At 40.6% G+C, this 25,454-nt stretch overlaps 3 protein-coding genes across 3 annotated transcripts; 2 read left to right on the top strand and 1 right to left on the bottom strand.

Annotated features, from left to right (window-relative positions):
* Positions 1-382: 382 nt before the first annotated feature.
* On the top strand, positions 383-9,496 carry CSUI_000063 (myosin d). Its single transcript, XM_068060297.1, has 8 exons — positions 383-524; positions 663-818; positions 1,525-1,610; positions 2,258-2,378; positions 2,878-3,116; positions 4,027-4,314; positions 5,345-5,453; positions 6,340-9,496. The coding sequence occupies exons 2-8, from the start codon at positions 707-709 to the stop codon at positions 6,573-6,575; spliced, it is 1,191 nt and encodes a 396-aa protein (XP_067927729.1). The 5' UTR covers positions 383-524; positions 663-706; the 3' UTR covers positions 6,576-9,496.
* A 197-nt stretch (positions 9,497-9,693) lies between these two features.
* On the top strand, positions 9,694-21,281 carry CSUI_000062 (adenylosuccinate lyase). The gene is made up of 9 exons (XM_068060296.1): positions 9,694-11,283; positions 12,595-12,701; positions 13,389-13,571; positions 14,433-14,542; positions 15,901-16,015; positions 16,705-16,841; positions 17,497-17,628; positions 18,795-19,004; positions 19,373-21,281. The coding sequence occupies exons 1-9, from the start codon at positions 10,989-10,991 to the stop codon at positions 19,662-19,664; spliced, it is 1,581 nt and encodes a 526-aa protein (XP_067927728.1). The 5' UTR covers positions 9,694-10,988; the 3' UTR covers positions 19,665-21,281.
* CSUI_000061 (uncharacterized protein) lies at positions 20,474-25,454 on the bottom strand. Its single transcript, XM_068060295.1, has 2 exons — positions 22,683-25,454; positions 20,474-22,316 (listed from the first exon to the last, which is right to left on the bottom strand). Exons 1-2 carry the CDS (start codon positions 25,368-25,370, stop codon positions 21,963-21,965), a joined length of 3,042 nt encoding a protein of 1,013 aa, XP_067927727.1. The 5' UTR covers positions 25,371-25,454; the 3' UTR covers positions 20,474-21,962.

Raw genomic sequence — 25,454 nt, 5'->3', positions numbered from 1 at the left:
AGAGATCGATCAACGCAAAGAAAAGAGAACACCCTCTCTCTCTTTGTTTCTCTCGTATTCTCTCTCTAGGTCCCTAGATATTCAAGCATACATGGAGGTTTGCTTTTCTCTTTCCTCAACTGCATGTACATACATATTTGCATGCATATATATAGATAGATAGATATGGATATGTGTATACATGTATATGCCTTGTCTCTTTCTGTCTCTATGTGACTGATACGATGTTTCTGTCGTTTTCTCTTCGTTCTTTTTGTCTTTCTGTCTCGACTGTCTCTCCTCTTGTGTCTCCTTCTTTTCTCTCTTGTCTTGATCTCTCTGCCTCCCCATCCTCTTCTTCTTCTCTTTTGCTTCTTATGTTGCTTGTCCTCGTTGTGCCTGTGTAGCGAAGTCGGAAGCAGGCGTGGATCGCGCGGCGTCATACGTGGGAGAGGCAGAGACGTTTCTGCGGAATGCCTGTCAACTCCTCTTTCTCGACTTTGAAAAGATTCGACACGAACTTACCGTCAAGACTACCTACGCAGGTAACGCCCCACCAGGAAGACTCCACTATGCCTACTACCAAGCGAGATCGTTTCTTTTTCTGTCTTTCTGTATTCTCATCTCTTCCTTTCTGTCTTTCTGTATTCTCATCTCTTCCTTTCTGTCTTTGTTTCTTTCAGGGAGTAATAAGATAGAAGGTCGTTGGACGGTGGAGGACTCGGAGATGTTGAAGTGTTCTCTAGCTAAGGGCATGTACGAGAAGTTGTTCCTTTGGATCATCACGAAGCTGAATGCCGACATAGAGCCACAAGGAGGAAAATTCGAAGCCTTCATGGGTAAGATCGCTATCACTCCCATCATAAGAAAGAAAGAAAGAAAGAGTGTCGGTCCCTTATTTTGAATGTGCAAGTGTAGCTTGCATAAGGGGTGGAGTGAAAGACACATGCAAGCGTTTCTATAGAGAGAGAGGGAGGGAGGTGTGTACGTCGTCGGTATATGCGTTTCCTGTCTATGTAAATTTGAGATAGATAAATTAAGGGTGGGGGGGTATGATGACAAAATGGAGATGTATTTGGCGTGTCTATGAAGATCTCAAATAGTAGCTAAAGAAACAGGCAAGTCTTATATGAGGACTCCTCGCATCTGTAGTAGTAGTAGTCGTAGCTCTGCATGCTTTACAAGAGCGTTCATATTATAGAGAGATATATATAGATATAGATCTTAGATAGATAGTTAGATAGCGAAACACACAGACAGATAGATAATTAGATAGATAGAAAGACAGATAGACGAACGACTGGAGACATAGACTGTCCATTCCCTGGCTATCCTCTCTTTCCCCTTGGCACTCAAAACATAAGGAAAGAACACACCGCGAGAACGGCCTTCTCTCTTTATTTCTCTTGTCTCTCTGTCTATCTATCTTTCTTTCTTTCTTTCTACATCTCTCTATCAGAGTCTCTTCCTTCCTTCTTTCGTGCCTCTCTCATTCACTCTTATTCTCCCTTTCTTTCTTTTTTTCTTTTCTTTTCTTTTGTGTAGGGTTGCTAGATATTTTTGGGTTTGAGGTGTTTCAAAACAATTCTCTGGAGCAGCTCTTCATTAACATTACCAACGAAGTCCTACAGGTAATTAGACACTTCTTTCTTTCTTTCCTTCTCCTTGTCTCTTCTTCTTATTCGTCTTCTTTCTCCAATTCTATCGCATCCACCACTCTATCTATCTCTCTTTAATCTATCTATCCATCTGCTTTCGAAGTACCTCTTTGTCTATGTGGTGGACGCACATGTATATCGTCTTGACTTCGTTTTCTTCTTCTTTTCTTCTTCTTCTGCTGCCTCTTTGTATTTCTTCTTCTCAAGAAGTTGGTTACGACCTCTTCCCTATCTATCGAATCTCTCCTGTCTCTCTCTCGCCATTGGCGATTTCTCCGAGTATCGCTTTTCTTCCTACACTTACCTTTACCCCTTATATGCATCTATCTATCGATCTTTCTTTAATCTATCTATCTCTCTCTCTCTATATATATATATATAGGAAACATGCATTCAACTCGAGGCGGGCCCTTCCTATTTGTGTATGCTAAACTCACCTCATATATATAGATGTATATATACAGACATGTGTATCTTAACCCTACATTGTTCTTTTCTGCTCAGTGTGGTCTTTTCTTTCTTTTTGTTTCTTTCTTTCTTTCTTAATCGTATCTTAGGGTAGAGTTGTCTCGTGTGTCTTCTTCATCTTTCTTTCTTTCTTTCGTTTATTTTGTGTGTAGAGGAATTTTACGGATGTCGTGTTTGAGAAGGAGATGGAGCTGTACGCCAAGGAAGGCATCGGAGCGAAGCAGATTGTCTTCACGACCAACGAGAAGCTAATCGAAACGCTTATAGGCAAAGGTACGTCTCTCTCTCTCACCCACCGACCCCCCACACAGACAGACAGAAGCAACTCTCTTTCTTCCTTTCTCTCTTGGTCTGCATCTCTCTCTCTTGATACCTTACGATACAGACATACATAGATATTGTGGCAGATAGATAGATTCATGTACAGAGTCATCATTCACTCATTCATTCATGTATCTCTCTCTTCTCTTTCCTTTCTTTCTTTCTTTCTTTCTCTTTGTCTTTATCCCGAAACCTCCTCGTTTGTTTGATAGATCTCTCCATTCATGTTGCAGGTGATTTATCTCTTTCTTCTCTTTCTTTCATCCTCTTCCATTCTATTCTTTTCTTCACGTCTCTCTTCTTCTTCTTCCTCTCTCTTTCTCTCTCGCCTGGCCGTCCTCTCTTTCGTTTGAGCCCCCCCCCCTCATCCAAACTTCTCTCTTTCTTCTTCTTCTTTTCTTTTCTCTTTTCATCTGTCTTTTAATCTTTCTTTTCTTGTTTCTCGTGTTAGGTACATCTTTACTGGCCTGTTTAGAGGACCAGTGTATCTCTCCGTCAGGGACAGATGAGAAGTTCGTCAATACTGCAGCAACGAAGCTGAAGGGCTCGGAATGTTACGTCCCCTCCAAGAATACGAAAAGTCTGGAGTTTGCAGTAGTTCATACGATCGGCAGAATCAACTACAACGCGGACGGATTCTCCATGAAAAATAAAGACGTCCTCAGACCGGAAATCGTAGAAGTCACTCTCGTAAGATCCACACCCCCACACACACACGCATGCAATACAATCCAAAAAAGAAAAATGGGAAAGAAAGAATGAGAAAGAATGAGAAAGAGAAACGATACAGCTGCATGTGTGTATGAAGATATCTGTAGGTCTGTATGTATACGTGTGTGGATAGGTATGTATGAAGGTGTATGAGTAGTCTGGATGTGCCTATGTATAATGTCTACATGGAGTGAGGCAACGTGGGAAAGGCATGAGAAGATAGATGGATATCTATCATCTCTCTACCTCTATATCTATCTATTTTATATCTAGATGTGTACAAGATGGAGAGATAGACAGACTGAAGGGATTGAAGTCGAGAAGTAGCTTTCCTTCATCTTGTTTCTCAAGGAGAGATAGATAGACGAAAGATAGATTAAAGAGAGACAGATAAATGGAAGATAGGTAGATTGAAGATAGATAGACTTGGGAAAGATGCTGATGGGACATAACTCGGGAAAAAGTTCAGGTGAAGAGGAATGTATTGTGTGAAAGATCTTCTTCTTCTTCTTCTGTTGATTTAGAATGAAGAGAATGTATGTATTACGAAGAAGTCATTAAAGGAGTGAGGGGTGGTGTATATACACCTGAACAAATAGACCTCTACGATCTTAGACCCTGCATGCAGAGACATTGACATATAGAAATTGATGGATAGAGATAGATAGATCTTCTCTCTTCGCCGTTTTCTTTCTTAGACGTCACGTGTCTCTCCATTCCCTTCTTTTCTTCAATAGTCCGCCCACCTAACTTGTTTCGATTCAACAGAGGTAGATCAGAGATAGATCCAAGATAGATGGAAGATGGATAAATAGATAAAGATAGATAGATAGATAATTAACTTCCTTTCTTTCTTCTTTCTTGTGTTGGGGCATGCGTTTGCTTGCAGGCATCGTCGAATGAGATCGTGAAGACTTTATTTGCAGGAGTTAAAGTGGAGAAAGGAAAGATGGCGAAGGGCATGTTGATAGGCAGTCAGTTTCTCTCTCAATTAAGATCTCTCATGGAAATTATCAAATCCACAGAGTCGCATTTCATTCGATGTATCAAACCTAACGATGATAAGGTTCCTCTCAAGTGGGTCAACAGTAAGGTCCTTATCCAACTGCATGCGCTCTCCATTCTCGAAGCTCTCGAATTGAGGCAACTCGCCTTCTCATATAGAAGAACATTCCAGGTATCGTCTTCTTCTTCTTCAATTCGCTTCTCTATCTCTTTCTTCTTTTTCTTCTATCTCGATCTTGCTTCTTCTCTCTACGACTGTAGTATCTGGAAGGAGAGGAGTGAGAGAACACTCTCTTGGAATTGCATGCATACAGATATCCACTGAGAGAGAAAGAGAGAGCGATACGTGGAGATGTATAGTGAGACAGAGATAGAGAAAAGGATGCGTCTAGATAGATAGATAGATAGATTAAAGATAGATAGATAGATCAAAGATAGATCGATAGATTAAATTGGTGTGACATGATCGAGAGATATAGACATCTGTAAAGAGAGAGAGAGAGATAGTGATCGATAGAGAGTCCATCTATATATGCTTTATATGTCTATGTATGAGCTGCTTTCTTCTCTATTGTAAGACACTCTAGAAAGGTGGTTGATGTTATGTGTGCGTCTACCGTCCTAAGGATTGTTCTCTCTAGCTACGGGCGATCTTTTCTTCGTCTTTTTGTTTCTTTTCTTCTTTTTTCTTTTGAGTCACTTGGCCAAGCGCACAGAGGCCAATCAAACCTAGACATACACGCGATACAAAACACACATCCATACACCTCCCTCTCTGTCTCTGTCTCTGTATGTGTGTATATATCTTTGCTTTCTTTGTGGGTGTGTTTCGAGCCGATCTCTTTATGCTTGTTTTCTTTCTTTCCTTTCTTTCTTTCTTTCCTTTCTTTCTTTCTTTCCTTCATTCTTCCTTTCTTTCCTTCATTCTTTCTTTCTTTCTTGTTGAAGCTTCTCGTTTTGTGTATTTGCTCTCTGCTTGTGATGCAAACGCCTCGTCGTAAAGAAGAAGAAGAAGAATTATCTTTCTCATGCTATTCTTCTTATGACGACTAGTACTACTACTACTAGTGGTACTATTTCTCCTCCTGCTATGACTATGATGACTCTGATTAGGGGTGTATTCTTGGTGTATTCTTCTTCTTCTTTTCTTTTTTGTTATGTTGTGTGATTTTTCTTTCTGATAATGCTGGGACTTTGTTTAGGAGTTTATCTCTCAATTTCGCTTCTTGAATCTCTCGGCTTCGAGCAAAGGAGGAGGGGACGATTTGGCTGTGTGTCGAGAACTCCTCGCCTCCGGACAAATCGCTGAAGGTAGAAAAGACCAAAAAGAGCGAAAGCCCCTTCCCTCGCGATCAATGAAAGAAAGAAAGAAAGGAGAGAAGAAGATGAAGATGGAAATAACGAGGATCTCTTCTCTCTTTCTTTCTTTCTTTGTCTCTAGGGGATTTTCTTCTTTCTGTTTTGGATCTTTTCTTCATTCAAAATGGCACCCTTTTCTTTTTCCAGATTCCGCCGATGAGAGCAGCATAATCATTTCTTTCTTCTTCTTCTTCTTTTTGCGTTGCTGCTTCTCTCTCGCTTCTGGTTGGGAGTGCATCTCTCTTCCATTATATCGATCGCTCTTCCCATGGATAGATGGATTAAAGATAGATAGATAGATAGATGAAAGATTCAGATTAGCTGCTTCTATCCAGTAGATAGATACATAGAGAGCTAGGAGATTAAAGCTAGATAGTTAGAGAGATGTCTGAGTGCTATTGTGGGTAGTCTTGGCCTGATGCTATTCCCATTTATAGGCGGTTGTCTCTGTCTCTGTCTCTCTCTCTCTCTGTGTGTATGTACGGAGGGGAGAGGGGGAAGTGGGGCGGGGAATGGCGTCGTGTAGGCTAGAAGACTTCTACTACTCCTACTACGACTGATGGATGATCGCTTGCACTTCTTACTGTCTGTCTGTCGTCTTCTTCTTCTTTTTCTTCTTCTCTCGTTTTCTTCTAAACTTGTACAAAGAGGAGACACATCCAAGCCATTGTCTTCTGTATTGTCCTTTCTTCTTATCTCCGTCCGTTACTCCTCAAGTGTTACTATCTCTCTTTCTCTTCATCTCTTTCTTTTCTCTTCTTGATCTTTTTTCTTTCTTCGTCTCTTTTTCATTGATGATATTTCCCTCTTTTCTTTCTCGTCGTTGTGTTCTGTGTAGGAGACTTCGCGATAGGTCGGACGATGATTTTCCTGAAGCCTCAGGCAGCGAAGCAGTTGGTGCGCATGCAGAGAGAAGCCTTGGCTACGTGGGAGCCTCTCGTTGGACTTATCGAAAGCGTCACCGTATATAAGCGCGGAAGAAAGGTGTTTGCAGAGAGAACTGTACCGGCTACAAGAATCTGTGCGAATATTCGGAGAAAGCTCGTACAGGCCCAAGTTAAAGTCGTTGCTTAACACTCCTCACAAGCAAGATAAGATAAACATGTTAAAAAGAGATCAAAGAAAAAAGAAAAGAAAGAAAGAGAGAAAGAAAGATTTGTATTGGGTTATGTCGCATGCGGGAGAGGCGATGTAATTTTGAAGATGAAGAAGGAGAGAGATATAGATCGATTGATCGATTTAGTTGTCAATGATAGATAGATTAAAGATATATAGATTGATGATAGACCAAGAGATAAATTTGTTTCAGAGATGTTTCTTTGATTCTTTCTTTCTTTTTGACGTCTACTACGAGAGAAGATGAGAAAGTGAGGTGCATGCGTGGATGGATAGATTGGAATGAGAAGAAAGAAGAGAAAAAAAAGTCAAGACAGAGCGAGCTAGATAGATGGATAGATAGATAGATAGATCGATGAGAGAGATTAAATAGAGAAAGATAGATTTAGTAAGCAATAGGAAACGGAGGGTATTTCTTTTTCTTCGGAAAGATCTCCAGCAGGTATGTGTTGTGTCTCTCTTTATACGTGGATGTGCATGCGAGTAACGACAAGGTCGGCAAGGCTGAATTTAATTAGAGAAGAAGGAAATATTTATGATAAGCAATGAACGATCACGCCTTACAGCTTACGACTAGGAAGAAAGAAACATGAATGTGTGTTGAGGTGTACGTACACCCGAGAAGGAAAACTGACAAAGAGAGAGAAATGAATCTGTCCACGTACGGTTTTGAAGCTTTTCTTTTCTTCCCCTTTCTTCTTCTCTTTTTTCTTTGGGCGAGAAAGAGAGAAGCAGAAGAAGAAGAAGGAGAAGAAGAAGAAGAGAGGATTGATGGCTTCACGAAAGATCGGAAATCTCATCGAGTTTTTCATTCAGTCAGTCATCTAGATCTCTCCATCTATCTATCTCTCTCCATCTATCTATCTATATATATATATATATCTATCTCTCTCTTTTCTTTCATTCATTCATTTGATCTCTCTTATCTTCAAACACACAGAGAGAGAAAGAGAGAGAGAGAGAGGAGGTTTGTCTGTCTTTTTTCTCTTGTTTTCCTTCTTCCTTTTCTTGTTTGGCTCTTGTTTCTTTCTCCTAACTCCTCCTGTCTTTCCTCCTCCTCTTCTTTCGCTTCTGCTGTCTCCGTACATAGACAACGTGGAATGAGTCTAGATCATCGAAGTGTACCGAGAGAGAGACTATATCTTTCTATACATCTATATAGATATGTCTGTGTATGTATATATATCTGACATGTATGTATGTCTGTGTTTAAAGATCTACATGCTGTGCGTGTCCCTGGGGAGCTTCTAGCCGCCTTCAGGCAAGGCGTGAGGAAGGCAGAAAAGGAGGAGACTGACGCTGGATAGTCGATACACTGCAAAGAAAGAGTGAGAAAGAAAGAAAGAAAGAAATGAAGAGAAAGAGAGAGAGAAAAGGAGAGGAATGGAAGTCCCATCATCTCCTTCTCCATACTTGCTATGGATGTGAACGGGCCTATCTTTGTACGTGAGTATTGGTACATCTGTAGAAATAGACGAAAGATAGATCGACTGCTAAAGAGAGATAGATAGATAGATTAAAGATAGATAGATAGATTAAAGATAGATTAAAGATAGATAGATAAGAGGAGAAGAAGAAGGGTACTGTTGTGAGAAAGAAGAGGAAGAAGATTAAGATGAAATAGACGAAGCTTTTTTACTCTTCTTCGCATGGAAGTTCTTCTTCTTCTTCTCGTTCCTATTCTTTGTGTTTTCTTCTTCTTCGTCTTTGTATATTTTTCTTTGTATGGAATGAAGACTTTCGACTCGGAAATCTTTGTCACTTGCGTCCTATCGATCTTTGTACTATTTCATCTTTCTATCTTTTCCGTGGCTAGAGAAAGAATGTAAAAAGAAAGAAAGAAAGAGTGAGGAAGAGTGGGAAGGGAGGAGAAGAAAAAAGTCAAGACAGAGCGAGCTAGATAGATAGATGGATAGATAGATAGAGGTCTTCACAAGATACGCACTTTACTCTCTGTATGTCTATACACATATATATAGATATACGTATGGGCGGAAGTAAGTATACGATTTTATCTATCTAGAGATGATAGACCTCAGGGAAATTGAGAGACACGTAGCGACGGTAAAGTGAACGCTTGGGAAAAAGAGAGGAGACATCTGCTGTATCTCATTCATTAAGGAGAGAAAGAGAGACAAGAAGAAAGGAAAGAGCAAGAAGAAGAGAAGATGAAAGGAAAGAAAAGGAAGTCGAAGAGAAAAGAAAGAAAAGCCTTTCGAGAGAGAGAGCTTGTTGCATCACGTCGATCTTCAAATTCGTGACGAGCATCGACGAGAAAAATTGCAATGCATGTTTGACGAAGAGGGCTCCACAAATGGATGGAGAAATGAAAGAGGAGAACAAGAAGAAGAGAAGAAGAAGAGTAGAGAATAGGAGTAAGGAGAAGAGAGAGAAAAGAAGCGAAGCCTTGTTTTCTTTATTCCTTGTGTTGAGATCCCTTCGATCGAAATATCGAGACATGACGATGGAAGAAAAGACACTCCTCTATAGACAAGAGATACACTCTTTTCTTTCTTTCTTTTCGATCTCTCTTTCTCATTCATCTACACCTTCCACATACTTCCCTGTCTCTCTTATTGCACGATGGATTAAGAGACATCTTCGGGACAACTTTCCCACCTCTCGAAGGTGGCGTAGTTTGGAACGGTAATGATCTCCTTCTTCTTCTTTTTCTCCTTCCTGCATGCGATTCTCAGCCTAGAGAGAATTTGGGCAAACTTTCATACGAAAGACAAGCACAACTCGTTCTCTCTCTCTTCCTTCTTTGTCGATCTTCTCCATCTGAAAGTTTGAGGTTCTTCTCTTCTCTCTCTCTCTTGCATATACAGCAGACGCAAAGATCTTATACTTAACAAAGGCAAATCTAGATACATGCACACATCTATATATGTCTATATATACATACATACACATATATAGGTATATAGCGATAGATAGAGATATCGTTAGATAGACAGACATGCATATCTTATTTGCATGCATGCAATTGTTGACGACGAGCAGGTGTGGCGACTCCTACTGCCGTCACACACATGCACCAGTCTCTAAAGGAAGAGAGCGAGAGACAGGAGAGAGAGAGACATTCTTAGATAAAGAAGTTCTCTTTTCTTTTTCTTGTTTCTATTCTTGTGGAAAAGAAATTGGGCTAGGAGCATCGACAGTTCAGTGTCGGTTGTAGAGAAACGATAAGATGAGCATCGCGATGTAGCATCGAAGTCGATCTTCCGATGTCCTCTTGCTTTCCTGTTTGAATGAGAAGGATAGAAAGCCACATTGTTTATGCTAAAAGAAGAAGTCTGAGACAGAAGAAAGAATGAAGGAAAGAAAGAAAGAATTGTATTTAAGTGTGCCTTAGACCAATAGAGCCATTTGATTTTTTTCTCTCCCTTTTCTCTCTTGAGATTTTCTTCTCCCTTCTCTGGTGTACATACACCTGAAACACATCAACCTGCTGCTGCGATCGATTCTCTTGTTTTCTTCTTCACCGTTTTTCTTCCTTTTCTCTTCTCTTTTTGCACACACTTGTCATTTCTCCCTCTCTCCTTCCTTCTTTCTTTCTTTCTTTCTTTTCTTTTTCTTATCATCTCTCTTACCTCGAGGTCGTGTAAAGAAGAGTCCTCCTTCCCCTCATCAACAGCGTCTGGAAAGCTGCCTCTCTCTTTAGCTAGCATACACGGCACCTCGAGACCTCCTTTTCTGTCTCCATCTTGTCCTTTCTTCTCTCTTCTTCTTTCCTATAGAGAAGAACTCTATCATTCGCCCTGGGATTCGCATGATCTTAATGTTTGTCTTCTTCTCTTTCTCTGCTCTCGACAGATCTAACTGTCCTCACCTTTTTCTTTGCAAAGAAATTATCCTTATCTCTTATCTTTCTCTTCTTCTCCAAGAGAAACGGCAATTACAATAAGAAGAAGAACAAGAGAAGACTTCTCTATTCTATCCGTTGTATTGATATAGATTCTTCATACCTCTTTCTCTCTCTTTCTCTCTCTCTCTTTGCAAAAGTCTCTTCAAGAAAAGATTTAGATACAGACATATTCATTATACATCTAAATATCTATCTATATGTATCTGTGTGTACATGCATCTCTATACAGCGACACACTCCCAGCTCAGTAGGAGAAGAAACGCAAAGAACGGGGAGGCTCTTGACTTGCCTGTTTCTGTCTATTCATCTATCTGTCTTTAATCTATCTATCTATCTATCTTTAATCTATCTATCTTTGCCTCTCTCTCTATTCTACCTATCTGTCGCTTTACTTTTCTACCTATCTATCTCTCCATCACTTTAATCTAACGGTCTCTCTATCACCCTTGAGCTATCCATACCTTAATCTCTCTTTCTCTTTTCTTCTTCTTCTTGTTCTCACCATGGACTTCTCCTCTTCTTCTTCCTCTTCTTCCTCTTCTTCTTCCTCTTTATATGAGTTGCATGCCCTTAGTCCTCTAGATGGGAGATACGCCGCAGTCACTTCAGACTTACGTCGTTATCTATCAGAGTTTTCTTTGATCTCTCATAGGGGATATATCATGGTAGAATGGCTTATATGTCTATCTTCTCATCCTCTTATTGCGCAAAGAAAGTTAGAATTCGATCAAGAAGGTCAAGAGGAGCGAGGCAATTCATCCACCAACGCTTTTCCTGTCCTCGACGAAGAAGGCAAAAGTATGTAGTCTCTCTCTCTATCTCTCTATCTATCTGTCTCCTTCCCCAGGCACACCTGTCTCTAGAGCTCACATCTCTCTCTCTCTCTTGGTAGCTACTAAGCTAGCAAGTTTTGTCATCAGTCAATCTATCGGGAAATTTGTGTATCGTTCTTCAGCCGATCTGTCTGTCTATCTTCAGGAGCTGTCGATCGACCTATCTCTGTACATACATATATATATATACATATATATTATATATATATACATATATATTTAATATATATGAATGACTATGCTCTTCTTTGTTTTTTCCTTTTGTTTGATGTGGAGTTTCATCTCTATACGTCCCTAGACAAGTTGGAGATGTACACAGGTATATAGCTCTCTCTCTATAGAGACATATGTGTGTAGAGGTATATATAGGTATATGTATATCTACCTAGCAACTACAGAAGGTTTCGAACTTATCGAGCCAGCGTGTAATGCACAAACTACGAAGAGGAGAGAGAGATAGATTTATATATATTTATATATATGCCATACTATATATATATATATACATATATACATATGTACACATATAGGCGTACGTATGGTGTGTGTCAATTGCAGTGTGTATCTGTATCATTTGTATGAGAGATGATGTATGTCTATATAAATCTATATACATCTCTTATATATATATATATTTATATACTGTTTAGGGTGTAAGTGTGTGTCTGTAGATGGGTAAAGATATGTCTTGTGCGTGACGGCACTTCTGTACTACTGCGGAGATCCCCTCGAAACTCCCCAATTGTACAGCACTCCATTCTCCACACTTATGGAAACATATCATGCATATACATATATATAGTATACATAATAGTATGTATATATATATATATACTTTTATATATAGGTGCATAAGACTAGCACATATTGTGCGTAGACCATGACTGTCTTTTTTTCTTCTTCTTGTTGTCTTTCTTCAAGTCTTCACGCAGTCCATCTTCATCTCTTTGTCAATGAAGCGACCTCTCTCTGTCTCTCTTTGTCTCTATCTGTCTCTCTCTGTCTCTATCTGTCTCTCTCTTTCTACACATGTCTGTTTACGTACATCAAGACCTTTCCATATCTCTAAATATGTCTATTTTGGCATATTTTATATATTTATCTATATATGTATGTAGGTGTATAGAAGGTATGTGAAGTACTATGTTGTGAGGGCTGCTGCTGCTGAGAGAGACGAAGCGGAACGAGAGAGAGAGAGAAGTGGGAGGTCTTCTTTCTTGGATGGACTCTTGATTAATCTTTTCTTTCTTTTTTCTCTTTTTCTCTTTTCCTCCAGAGAGCATGCGTTTGATAGGGACGTTTTCGCTGGATGATGCGACTAAAGTGAAGAAGCTAGAGAGAGAGATCAATCACGACCTTAAAGCCGTGGAGTACGTTCTCAAAGTAAGCAAAGACTCTAAGGAAGAAAGAGAGAGAGAGAATTAACTTTTCTTCTTGCTTTACAGCCTCTCTTTGTTTCTGATGCTTCTTCTTTTCGGCGGCGTAGAAGACAAGAGATTCTCTTTCTTTCTCGGCTTCTTCTTCTACCGAACCAAGCAAGAAGGAGAAGAAAGAGAAAGGATAACTTTGAGGTGTATGTACACTCGAAAGGAGAAGAGCGATAAATGGAATCTCGAACTTCTCCATCGTCACCGGTCTCTTGTTTCTTTTCAGTCTTGTCTCTCTCTCCCTACCTCTCTTTTCTTTCTCTCTTCCTTCCTTCCTTCCTTCTCTTTGCTTCTCCTGTAGACCACCCTCGTATATGCGAAGAATTCGTCATGTCTCTCGCACTCCTTTCTTCGTAAAATCTTCTTCTACTCTCGAAAACTCGTCCTTTTCTCTGTGTAACGGTAGTCCGTCTATCTATTCATATTTTGTCTATCTATCTATCTATCTTAATCTAGATATCTATTTATCTATCTGTCTTTGGTCTACTTATCTTTCCATCTGAAATATCTCGATCTTTCTTTCTGCTTCTCTCTTTTCGAGAACATGAAGTGAACCTCGAATCCTCACGATCTTCTTCATCTCCATTTCTCGCTCCGCCTCCTCGTCATCCTCTTCTTTTCTTCTTTTCTTTCTCTCGGACAGGATAAGCTCGAGGCGGGGACTAATCAGAGGATAGCTGGCTTAGCTGCCTATACGCATTTCGGGTGTACAAGCGAAGACGTGAACAACTGCGCCTATGCCCTTATGTTTAAAAAGGCCGTCCACACTTCTCTTCTCCCTTCTATCAAACAGATCATTCTCATTCTCGAAGAATTCTCGATCCAAGTAAAGCGAAAAGAAAAAGAACTACAGACACCTCGACGCATCTTTCTGCTCTTCTTCAGTCCATCCCCTCACACACGAACCAGTCTCTATCTATCTAACTAACTCCCTATAGATAGATAGATAGATAGATAGATAGATAGATTAAAGATAGATAGATTAAAGATAGATAGATAGATTAAAGATAGATAGATAGATATAGTGTATGTCTATAGCTATGTGTGTGTATGTGTATGTATCGAGGTGTTGTAGAATGGGAGTGCAGATGGTGGAAGTATAGCGAGATTTCTGTGCCGTCCCCCCCATGTGTATGTCTGCATGTGAAGAATGAGAGAGAAGAGAAGAATGGATGAGCAGAGAGTGAACGAATGAAAAGTTAAGAGTGAGGTCACTCTCCTCATGAGTTGTTTAAGGTGTTATGTGTCGGCTTATAGAAGAATACATGAGCCCGATGATACATTGCCCCCCTACCTAAATAGGGGAAGAGAGACGCACCTAGAGTCGATTTCTTCTTATCTCTCTCATGTCGTTTTGAGGGAGTATTCATACATTCCTCTCTCTTCTTCATATACCCACGCCAGATAGATAGATAGATAGGTATTTCTCTTCTCACATACACCCCCGACGCATGTCTTCTGAATCTATCGATATAGATTCTCTAGCTCTCTCTATCTCCTCTCACGTCTCTCTCTCTCTCTGCATGCAAGTACCTAGACATCTCTGGATGTCTTTCTTCGGTCCGTCCTTTTCTTTCTCTCTTCTTTCTTGGTTCTCTTTCTCCTTTCTGTTTCTTCCTCCTCTTCTTCATATCTTCTTCACGAGCTTTTCTTTCTTCTTTTTTCTTCTTCTGTGACTCGTTGGAAGTACGCGGATTATTCGCTTTTATCTCGGACTCACGGCCAGGCCGCTACCCCCACAACTTTCGGCAAAGAAATCGCAAATTTTGTGTGGAGGCTTCAACATGCTCTAGATAAGTAAGATAGAAAATTGACACGCACACATACCCACATACATACATATAACTATATACATATACAGAGACATATATATATATATATACAGATACATACATATGTATGCATAGACATACATATACTTCCATTGATACGTATGTATAGAGATGCAAGCATAAGAATATACAGAAGAAGAAGGAGAGAGATAAATTCATGTACTACGGCGACTACTACTTAACCTCCCTCTTTCTTTCTTTCTCTTTTTCTTATGGTTTGCTTTCTTTACTTTCCTTCTTTTCCTTCTTCTTTCTTTCCTCTTCTGACCGATAGTAAAGACAAGAAGAGAGAAGAGAGGAGAAGAGAAAAAATTCCACACGGGGAGGGCGAGCGCCTCTGGCTATTCTCTCTCTCTCCTTCGACATAACGAGATGCATGGGACAGAAGTATAATGATGTGCACATAGTCAACTATCCATCTATACATATATTGATACAGGACACAAGGCGTACGACCATACAGAATTTGGATTCGTAGGTACATATATATATATATATGTGTGTGTAGATTTATGTATCTATATATATGTGTATATACACTGAGGAACCGGCTTTGATTTTTTGAGTAGATCGTTGACAAGAAATTGGGGAGATGTAAGAAAAGAAGAAGTTTTGAAGTTGATCGTTCTTCAATGCTTTGCTGCTTTAGGGTGACGAATGCTCTCTTCCATCGGGTGTATATACAGTAGGGGGTAGTGAGTTTATATCTCCAGACACGTAGACACACAGTTAACGGGGACCCCGCATTCTGTCTCACTTTTCTTCTCCTTCTTTCTCGCAAGACTCACAGCCATCCACTGAAAAAGTCAGGAATGCAGACACACACATACCTATTCATACATACGTTTTCATACATGGACATGGACATACATATTCATACATAGATACATGCACGTATATTCATACGCACGTACATGCATATTCATACATACATTCATACATGTATATTCATACGTACATACATGCATATTCATACATACATACGTGTGTATGGAGGGTGTATACGGTTTTTCTTCTATCTATGTACTCCTCCATCAGATGGCTACACAGATATGATATGTGTGGAGAGATGAGTGCATGCAGGTCGATAGGTAGAGAAATAGTTAGGTAGATAATTCTAGAGATGTACCTAAGAGGAGACTCGAGGACGTAGTGGTCAGGAAGTGAGGAAAGAAAGACGCGCCACCCACATGCGTGCTGTTGCATGCATTTCTTCCAATTCTGGCTCATCTACGGCCCCCTCATTTATGGCTAGCCACCTAGCTAGCTAGCTATCGACTAGGGTGTATATACACTTGAACGGTTTCTGTTTTGCTTTTCCAGGATCGAAGAAGTGAAGTATCGAGGGAAGTTTAATGGAGCTGTAGGATGCTTCAACGCCCTATGTGTAGCTGAGAGTTCTATACCATGGCCTCAAGTCGCCAGAGATTTCGTTGAGGTAAATAGCAAATCTCTATTCAAGATGAAAAGATACATTCTCCCAAATATATATCTAAATATCTATATATATGTTGGTAGACGTCAATGTAGGCACTGAAAGAGAGAGAGAGAGATTTATACTATCCACGAGTATTTGTATGTATATAGAGGTATCCTTCTCATGGTGTGCGTCTTCCTACTGCAACAGAGAGAAACAATTGGATAGAGATTGATCCAAGATAGACTAAAGATAAATTAAAGATAAATTCAAGATAGATTGAAGATAGATAGATAGATGGGAATACATGCAGAAGGCAGAGAAGTAGTTGTTTTCTCTCTATCTCTCCATAGTGAGGACTATGACTTTCTCTCCTCTTTCGAGCTGAAGAAATGGTCGTAACTTCTCCTTGCAGAAGTCTTCCAGTTTCCCTAAACAAGAAGCGAAAGACCAGACTGGGCTCGACAGCCGTATGTGGATTCTCTTGTTGCATCTCTAGAAACTAGAAGAATTATCTATCTCTTCCTCGACGTATATGTATATATATATACGTATATGCATATATATACATATGTATAGGTGCGTCTATAGCACGTAGGCGTTGCGTGCCGATACGGTAAGTGCCGAGTGTTGACCGAGGTTCAGGTGTACATACAGATAGTAGAGCGCAAACAAGTGTGGGTGTGCTTTCTTTCTTTCATTTTCGTTAGGGCTTAGGTTTATCTTATCAGCCTTACAGTACTCAAATAGAACAGCACGACTGGATTGCTGAATTGTGCGATGGTTTTTCTCGCCTGAATACTATTCTTCTTGATCTATCGAGAGATCTATGGCTGTATATATCGAGGTAAGAGATTCTATATAAAAGAGATCTAGAGAGAGGGAGAGAGACCGATCACGTCCCTACGTGTAGGTAGGTATGTATGTATAGAGATGTATTATACACTTGTATGTGCCTATGTGGAGGTGGTATAGAGGTAACATATATGTATGTAGATGCATGTGTGAATAGGGATAGAGTGTACAGCCTCGATGTCTGTATACATGCACGCTATGTAGGTATGTATCGATTTCTTGGGTCGCACTGAGCTTCTTCCCAGTGTAAGTAGGGAGAGTTTCAAAGGAATTGCATGCAGGCTTGTTCAAGGAGGTCACGTGCAGGTGTATTAGGCAAATTCTTCTGCGGCCTACAGTCAAAAGAAGTGTTTTACTTTACCTCGTACACAGACATATACATACATCTATATCTCTTGAGACCCCACACATACACTCCTCTATGCATAGCCTGCATGACGAAGGATCTTCTTCCTACAGTTCACATACGTATTCCTACATACATTTATACATATTCATTATCTATGCATGCATGCACAAGCGACTGGACATATGACTTCACGAGAAGTCTGTCTCTATCTGTCTGGATGGGTAGGTGTGTGATCCTGGATATCTTCTTTCTTTCTTTCTTTATATGGACATCGGCGTTGTTGCTTGTTGGTATGTAGAGATCTCTTAAAGCTTCGGCTTATAGAAGGAGAAGTTGGAAGTTCTACGATGCCCCATAAAATAAATCCAATCGACTTTGAGAATGCTGAAGGAAATCTACAGCTTGCTAACTCTCTACTCCATTTCTTCAGGTGCAAATACGAGAAACAAAGAAAGAGAGAAAAGAAGAAGAAGAAAGCTTCTTCTTGATCTCTCTTTGGTCTCTCTCCAGCTCCTTCTTTAATCTCGTTCTTTTCTTCTCTTCTTTCTCTCTCTCCGTCAGAGATATATATGTATGTTGGTATGTAGCTGTAAACATGTATGTGGATGAAAGTATATGGAGATGTACCTAGGAAGTATTCGTCCAGACCCAGGTATCTCTGAAACTTCTCTCTTCGTCAAATCAACGTGAAGATTCTCTTTCACTCCATTCTATTCTATATGTTTCTCATATAAATGCTTCCACATATCACACATACCTCCGTACGTATGGATATATATATATATATATATATGTACAGATAGAGACACAGGTATATATCAGACATCTAGGTGCTGAGAGAGTATATATGTCATATATTCATGTATATTTATGTGATGTATTTTCATATATCTGATACATACTCTCTGAGTGTTCGGGTATGTATACATATATACATATATACCTGTTTCCTTATCTGTAGACATCCACATGGGTCAAGATGAAGAGACACGTAGATGAACAGACTGATCAATAGCTATACATACATACATCTCCCATATATCCCTATATATATATATATACTCCCTACTGAATGTATGCATGTGTACATCTGCTATGTGAATGTGTATCTCTGCTATTGGGGGTGTATGTAATATATATGTATGTATATATATATATATATACGTATCTACTACAGCTAGTACAGGAATGTCTATTGATCTACTTTATGGACGTACATGCATACATACGCCCAATATATGTAGATCTCGCTACTGTGTGAGTTTGTGTGTCTCTATCTATCTATCTCTATAGAAAGATGCCTGTCTACTAGACACCTATCTACTCCTACCTCTGTCTCTACGGGAGTGTGTCCCTCTACTAAATGAAACCGCGTATCTATCTAGACATACATATAGGAAGATATATATGTATATGCCTCCTATATGAAGGAATGTGGATATCGTCAATACATATGTATGCTATACATACATGCGTACGAATCTATCTACATATATATACATATATAGATATATATATATATGTCTTTTCTTGGGTGTCTTTTGATTTGTGGTCCTTGTATTCTTTCTTTGCGTCTATTGCTTATTTTGTATGTAGTTCGAAGCTTCCAGTGAGTCGACTACAGAGAGACTTATCAGATTCCACTGTCTTGAGAAGCATAGGCGTGGCCTTTGGGTATACGTTAGTAGCCTATGAATCCATGAAGAAAGGATTGAAGAAAATCGACGTGAATCGAGAGCAGATGAGGAAGGAGCTGAACGAAAACTGGGCGGTGCTAGCCGAACCTGTTCAAACGCTTCTTCGAAAGTAAGCTACTACTACTACGTTCCCATCTCTTCTTGTCTTCTTCTCTTCTTGTCCGCATTGGTTTATCTTTCTTGTGTTCTTTTTGTACAAGATTGTCTAGGGTGAGCTGTAGATAGACTAAGGATACATAAATAGATAGATAGATAGATAAAGATAGATAGATACATTAGAGATAGATAAATAGATAGATAGATATAGATAGATAGTGCTTATTTATGTGTATATATGTATGTGTGTACATGGAAATATCCAGAAGAATGATAATGTCATGTGTCTAGTATAGGGTTATATATATATATGTATGTATATGCGTCTATATGCATATATGTATCTTTTATTCTGGATGTCTGAGTGAGTGTGTTGTATAGGATGGGGGTGATGAGTGCGTATGAGACACTGAAGTGTTCGACAAGAGGGCAGGCGATAAGCGAAGAGAAGATGAAGAGCATAATTAAGGAATGCTGTCTACACGATCTCCTACCTCAAGATGTACGTACACTTGAACACCTGACTCCTGAGACATACATAGGCTTATCTCGACAGCTGGCGCTTAATGTGAAGGATGATTATCTCCGTGAAAAGAAGCAAGATCAACTCAAAGAAGAAAGAAAAAGACAAGGAAAAGTAGAAGAAAAAGATAACGATGAGAAGAGATCTTAGAAAGGGAAAAGAAGAAGCGAAAGGTCAGGCAATGCAAGAGATTCATCATCACACATCTTCTTACTTACCACGATAATTCTGAGGAAAGATGAAAGAAAAGAAAGAAAGTGATGGAATTTATGACAGTGACAGGGCAGCATGTAGAATAGAGAGTAGCGTTTTCGGTGTGTATCGAGAGGAAGAGAAGAAGACTCGCACTTCTCTTCTTCTCTCTTTCCTTAGGGGGGTGCAAGAGTCGTAGGTCTTTCTCTCTCTCTCGCTCGGCTCGCTTGCTTTGGATTTTCTTTCATTCTTTTTTCTTGTCTCGTCTCTCTCTATCACTATCTTCCTACTTTACACGCCTGCGGAGGGAGGGTGTACATACACCAGGCAAACAAACCTGAAGACAATAACCTGAAGTGTATGTACACCGGGTTAAACTTGTATGAACCTGCAGTGTATTATTAGGATTATGTACACTAGGCAAACGTTGTACTAATAGTTAACCTGAGGTGTATGTACAGCAGGCAGCCGCTGTATAATAACCCTTAGGTGGGTGTACTATGACAGACTGTATACCAGAAACGAGGCTGTCGTGCCCTTCTTCTTCTTTATTATTCTCTTAGTAATGACCCCGCTGTTTCGTATTCTTGTTGTTGCAGCAGAAGAGTCGAATTCTTTCTCCTCCATTGTCAAGTGTACATACACCGGAAATAGTGACCTATGTCCATACATGTAAACCACATGATTCTGTACGTTTTCCTCGTGGCATTTCTCTCTAAAACGTCTGTCTTTCTGTTTGAATTTGTTCACTAAAAAGAAAGAAAGAAAGCTCTCGAACTCGAAAATCTATCGAGCTAGGAAGAGGCAGGAGATAGAAACTTTCTTTCCTAGGTGTAAAGAACATAAGAAAGAGAAAGATTCGAGCAAGCAAACAACAGCCAAGAAAGAGAAGAGAAAAGAAGAAGAGAAATGGACGCCGTAGTTTGTTTCTCTCGAAGAAGAAGAAGAAAGTCGAGGAATGAAGAAATGCAAGGGGGAGAGGTGTTGCTAGAGAAGCGAAGAAAAGTTTCTTCTTTCTCTTTTCTTCTCCATGATAATAGAGAAGATGAGACCTGAGAGGAGTAATGGAGATGGGCTAACTGTCCACAGTCGAGAAGATGAAGAATGCTGCTCTAGAAAGAAGAAGAGAAAGAAACAAAGAAAAGAAAGAAAAAATCTTTCTTTCTGTCGTCTTCTCGTTCTCCTTTACATTCTTTCATCTCTCTCTTTTTGGTCTTGGCTTAGCTGCTTTCTTCGTTGAGTTATCTATTCTTCTCTCCATACATCCAGTCACCGTTTCTTTTCATTCATTCCTCCATTTTCGTACTCGCGCAGCTCTCCCTCTCTCTTTGCATCTGTGTATCTATCTTCCTTGTAGCTATAGGTCTCGATATAGGGGCACTACTGAGAGGCCTTTAAAAGGAATAAGTCTCTCTTTCTTTCTTTCTCACTCTTTCTTTCTTGGTTTGTCAGAAACGAGAAAGAGTCTAGCTCTTTTCTCTACTTTAAATAAATCAGTCGAATTTGTATTCTTACTCAAGAAAGAAAGAAATAGCTATACTCATGCATGAGAAGAAGAAGGAGAAAGAAGCGAGAGTTTGGCTTTATCTTAATTCATTCCCCGAGATAAGGAGAGACACATTTCGTTGTACAAGATCGATAGAAGAATAAGAATCGAACGCGAAGTTTATTTATTTTCTTCTTCTAATTCTCTCACTTGAAAAGATAAGCCACCCCTGCCACTCTTCCCCCACTCACACAAGAAGAACAAGGTGTCTCCTTCTCTCTCTCTCTCTCTTTCTCTCTCTCTCTTTCTCTTCTGTCTATCCTTGGCAACACCCTTGAAAGAAATGAAGAAAAAGAATACGAAGAGGAAAGACAGAGATAAATGACAGAGATGACCTATCAACAGAAGAGAGAGAGAGAGAGAGGAGATAGATCGAGGGAACTTTCAGACGGATATGTACACAGAGATATAGAACGCTGAAAAGATAGATTACAGATTAGAGATAGACAAATAGATCAAGATGGATAGATTAAAGATAGATAGATAGATACGGATGAAAGACATATATAGATAGATATATATCAGATAGTACTCTCGATAGTAAATGATATATACGAGAAGGATAGATGGATACAGAAAGTCGACTTGATGTGAATGAGCTTTCCTCTCCCCTTCTCTCTTTTCTTTTCTTCTTTAACTTCTTCTTTCCTTTTCTTGTCGACCGGTCTCGAATGGTATAAGACATCTCTTTGTCACACTTCTCTCTATCTTCATCCTTCGTGCGAAGGTGAAGAAGGGAGGAGTGGAGAAATTGTCGATGCGATAAGATTTTCTGTTGGCGAATCGACTCGAACCACAGAAGAAGAAGAGGAGGAAGAGATTTGAGAAGTGCCACCAGCTGTAAGTGTAGCTAGCCGCTTGGGTCGAGCTTTGGGAACTAGAGTTTTCGCTCGGACTAGCGACGGCTGATGCTTTAGATCTTCTTCTTTTCTTCCTTGATCTGTTTTGTCTTCGGGAGGCTTAGAAGAATCCTGAGAATTCTTGGTCATCTCCCCACTTGCAGAAGAAGAAGAAGAAGTTTCAACAAGGACAGCTCGGGCAACAGGGCGAGGTCGGTTAGGTGTCTAGAAAGAAAGAAAGAAGAGATCGACAGAGATAGAGAGATCGATTAAAGATACATACAACTTTCTACGCAGGTATGTTTACAGACATGTATACCTTTGACGGAAACTACTTACGACCACTCAGGATAAAACTGTCTATCTCCCACACAGGACTCGAGTCCATTCCGAGATCTATATCTTCATTAAGAGGACGTTTGTCTATATCTAACTCTCCGCACGCAAAGAAAACAAAGGCTCGAAAGACGAGAAGTCTGGAGAAAGACCTCTGGAGAAAAAGGTTTGTCGAACATTAGAAAGCATCCGAAAGAAGAGGAAATACTACTACTCATACAATTGTACATGTCTAGACTGTCTCAACGTACGTACACCTGGAATAGTAGTAGTCGTCGTTGCTTCTGTAGCCAGGGCAGCAGATAACTCCGAATATAAGGCGACCCCTTGAGTAGTAGAAGAGGTATGTGTAGTAGGATGATGGTCTCCTCGTCTTCTCGTGACTGTAGAGACACTTGCTTGGTAATAGCCATGAACTTCTGAAAGGATATTCGGATAATTCTTTCTCCTCTTCTTTTCTTCTTCTTCTCTTGAAATCTCTCCTTCTTCTTCTTTTCTTCTTCTTCTTTCTTCAAGAGAATGATGGTCAAGTGGACTTCCACCCGCGCTATTATGTTTCTTAAGCGCTTCAGCTTCTTCTGGATCTAAAGCCCTAAGGACAATAGGAGAATTGGGTCTATGTCTGTCACTCTTTCCATCCTCTTTCTCTTCTTCTTTGTTTTCGTGAAGGAGAGAATTGCGTTTGTAGTCGTTCTTTCTATCTCTTTCTTCTTCCTCTTCAGGATGATCTCTTTCTTCATCTTCTTCCTCTTTCTTTAAGAGGTGTCTGTTCTTTCCTCTTCTTTCTATCCTCTTCATAGCTAGCTCGCTCGCCGTCGCTTCAAGCGGTAGGACCTTCCCAGCCAGTGCCTCTCCTACAGGCCGAGAACGAAGACCTCCTCCTCCTCCTGCTGCGGAGGAAGAAGAATAAGGATCTCTTCCTCTTTCATCCCGTGTCACTCTTTCATGTGAAAGTTCATAACTCTTTTTGTCGACTCCTTCTTCATCTTCTCCCCCTTCTCTTCTTTCTCTTCCTAGATCGAAGGATTGTCTATGAACAAGTAACTCATCTCGTCGTTCTTTTCTTGTTAATCTCTCTTCATCTTTCTCCTCGTCACCATTCGCGTTTCTTCCTTCTTCTTCTTCTATGACTCCTTTCTTTCTCTCTTCAGTCGCAAAGAAGAGAGCGCTCCGAACGCGCGTATCTTGAGAAGCTTTTCCTTCTTCTCCCTCCTCTCCCCCTATTCCTCTCCGTCCATTTTGTAATTGACGCGAAGACACCCAGCTTCTCGATGAGGCTGCTTGACTCGCTGGCCCTAAGACCGTTCGATTCATGAGAATGCGACTACTACTACTACCGCCTCCTCCGTCTCCACGAGATAGAGGTGTACGTACACCCCGTACAGGGGTGGAGTTCATGCGATCAGCACTAAGGGTTGAGTTGACTGAGACAAAGGAAGGAGTCCCTCGAACAAGCGATGCAGAGGAAGATCCATGTTTCACATGATGGTGTTTCTCTTTCTTATCTTGTTGCTTCTTTCCTTTAGGATCTCTTCTCCCTACCCCCCCGGAGAGAAGACTCAGACTACTTGCTCCTTTGGAGATCGTTCTTGTGTCTCCTTCTCGTGTCTCGAAGAAAGCAAAGGCCTCACGTCTCTCTGCCGCTTCTACGAGAGCATTGGAAGGAGCATTAGTCGTGGAATCTTCGCCATGTTGTTCCTCTTCTTCTCTTTCTCCCTTTCCCCCTTCCTTTTGATCCACATGACGATGAACCTGCCCCACAGTAGAAGAAGAAGAGCTCGGTTTACTGGATATTGTTGCTGTGGCCGAGATGCCGTCCCTTCCTTCTCCGTCGGGTAGGGGTGAGTTCTCTGGCTGTCTCGATGCTGAGGAGACAAGATAGTCTCGATGCAGGTGAGGTCGATTGACACTCGATGAACGATCGCGTCTTTTCTTCTGTTCTGCAGGTGCTTTTGAGAAGACAGATCTAAAGAAACCCACGACAGGATCTTCATCTTCTTGGTCTTTCTTCACCCCTCTTGAAACAAGAGAATCTTCTCTTTCATGTCTTCTTCCTCTTTCTCTCTCCAGACTTCCTGCTTTCTCTCCTCCTACCGTCTTCGAGCGACTTCGCTCTCTCCTTGGAGGAGATAAAGAAGCAGAAGAAGGGCGTCCAAAACTCTCTTCACGAGGTGCTTCCTGCTGAGAAGACGAAGAAGAAGAAGAAGGGAGACTAGCTCCTGCCCGGCTTGCCGTTGCCGAGGTTTCTTTCATTTCTCCCTCTTCCTCTTCTTCTTTTCTTTCTTTTCTTCTTGAAGTAGGATCTCCGTTTGTCGCATGTCCTTCATCATTCATAGCAAAATTCTTATCCTGTACACGGGTGAGAGAGGAGCCACTCGAAGGATCACGACCACGCGGGCTAGCTAGAACTCTTCTCGAAGGCGATGATGGTGTCGCTCCTCGATTCTCCGAAAGATTAGGGAAAGAATCTTCTTTCTTAGAAGAAGGAAGAGGAAGAGAAGAAGAAGATGCGAGAAGAAGAGGAGAAGTCGTTGTAGAGTGAACATCGTGTCGAGGTGTAGATACAGTTCGAGTGTATGGAAGTCCTGCATGCGCAGGGTGAGAAGAAGTTTGTAGCTCGGGCTTGCTTTCTGAAGAATGTTTCACAGAAGATGACGAAAAGAAATCTGTTGAAGAAGGAAAAGGATCTGTCGAAGAGGGGGATCGAGTTAAAACGTCACTTGAGTCGCCTCCTTCTTTCTTCTCAACTGCATGCGCCGTTGGAGCCGGGACCAGAGACGTCCTAGGTGGGGAAGAAGAAGGAGGTGGGAAGAGAACAACTTGAGAAGAAGAAGAAGAAGATAAATGATCTTCTCGGTGTTTTGAGCGAGGTGTAGACAGTTTGGATGTCTTCTGTAGTGTCCCCGGTGTATGGGGATGATGAGTAGAAGTGAGAGATAGCATATCGTCATTTGCCTTCCCTCTTGTCTTTTGCACAGGAGAAGGACTCCCTACGCCCTGTAGATCTTCTCTTTCTCTCTCTTCATC

The sequence above is a fragment of the Cystoisospora suis genome, assembly GCF_002600585.1.
Source record: "Cystoisospora suis strain Wien I chromosome Unknown contig_26, whole genome shotgun sequence".
In the NCBI taxonomy this organism is placed as follows: domain Eukaryota; phylum Apicomplexa; class Conoidasida; order Eucoccidiorida; family Sarcocystidae; genus Cystoisospora; species Cystoisospora suis.
Note: the sequence above shows the minus strand (reverse complement) of the source record. Positions and strands in the feature narration are given on the sequence as shown.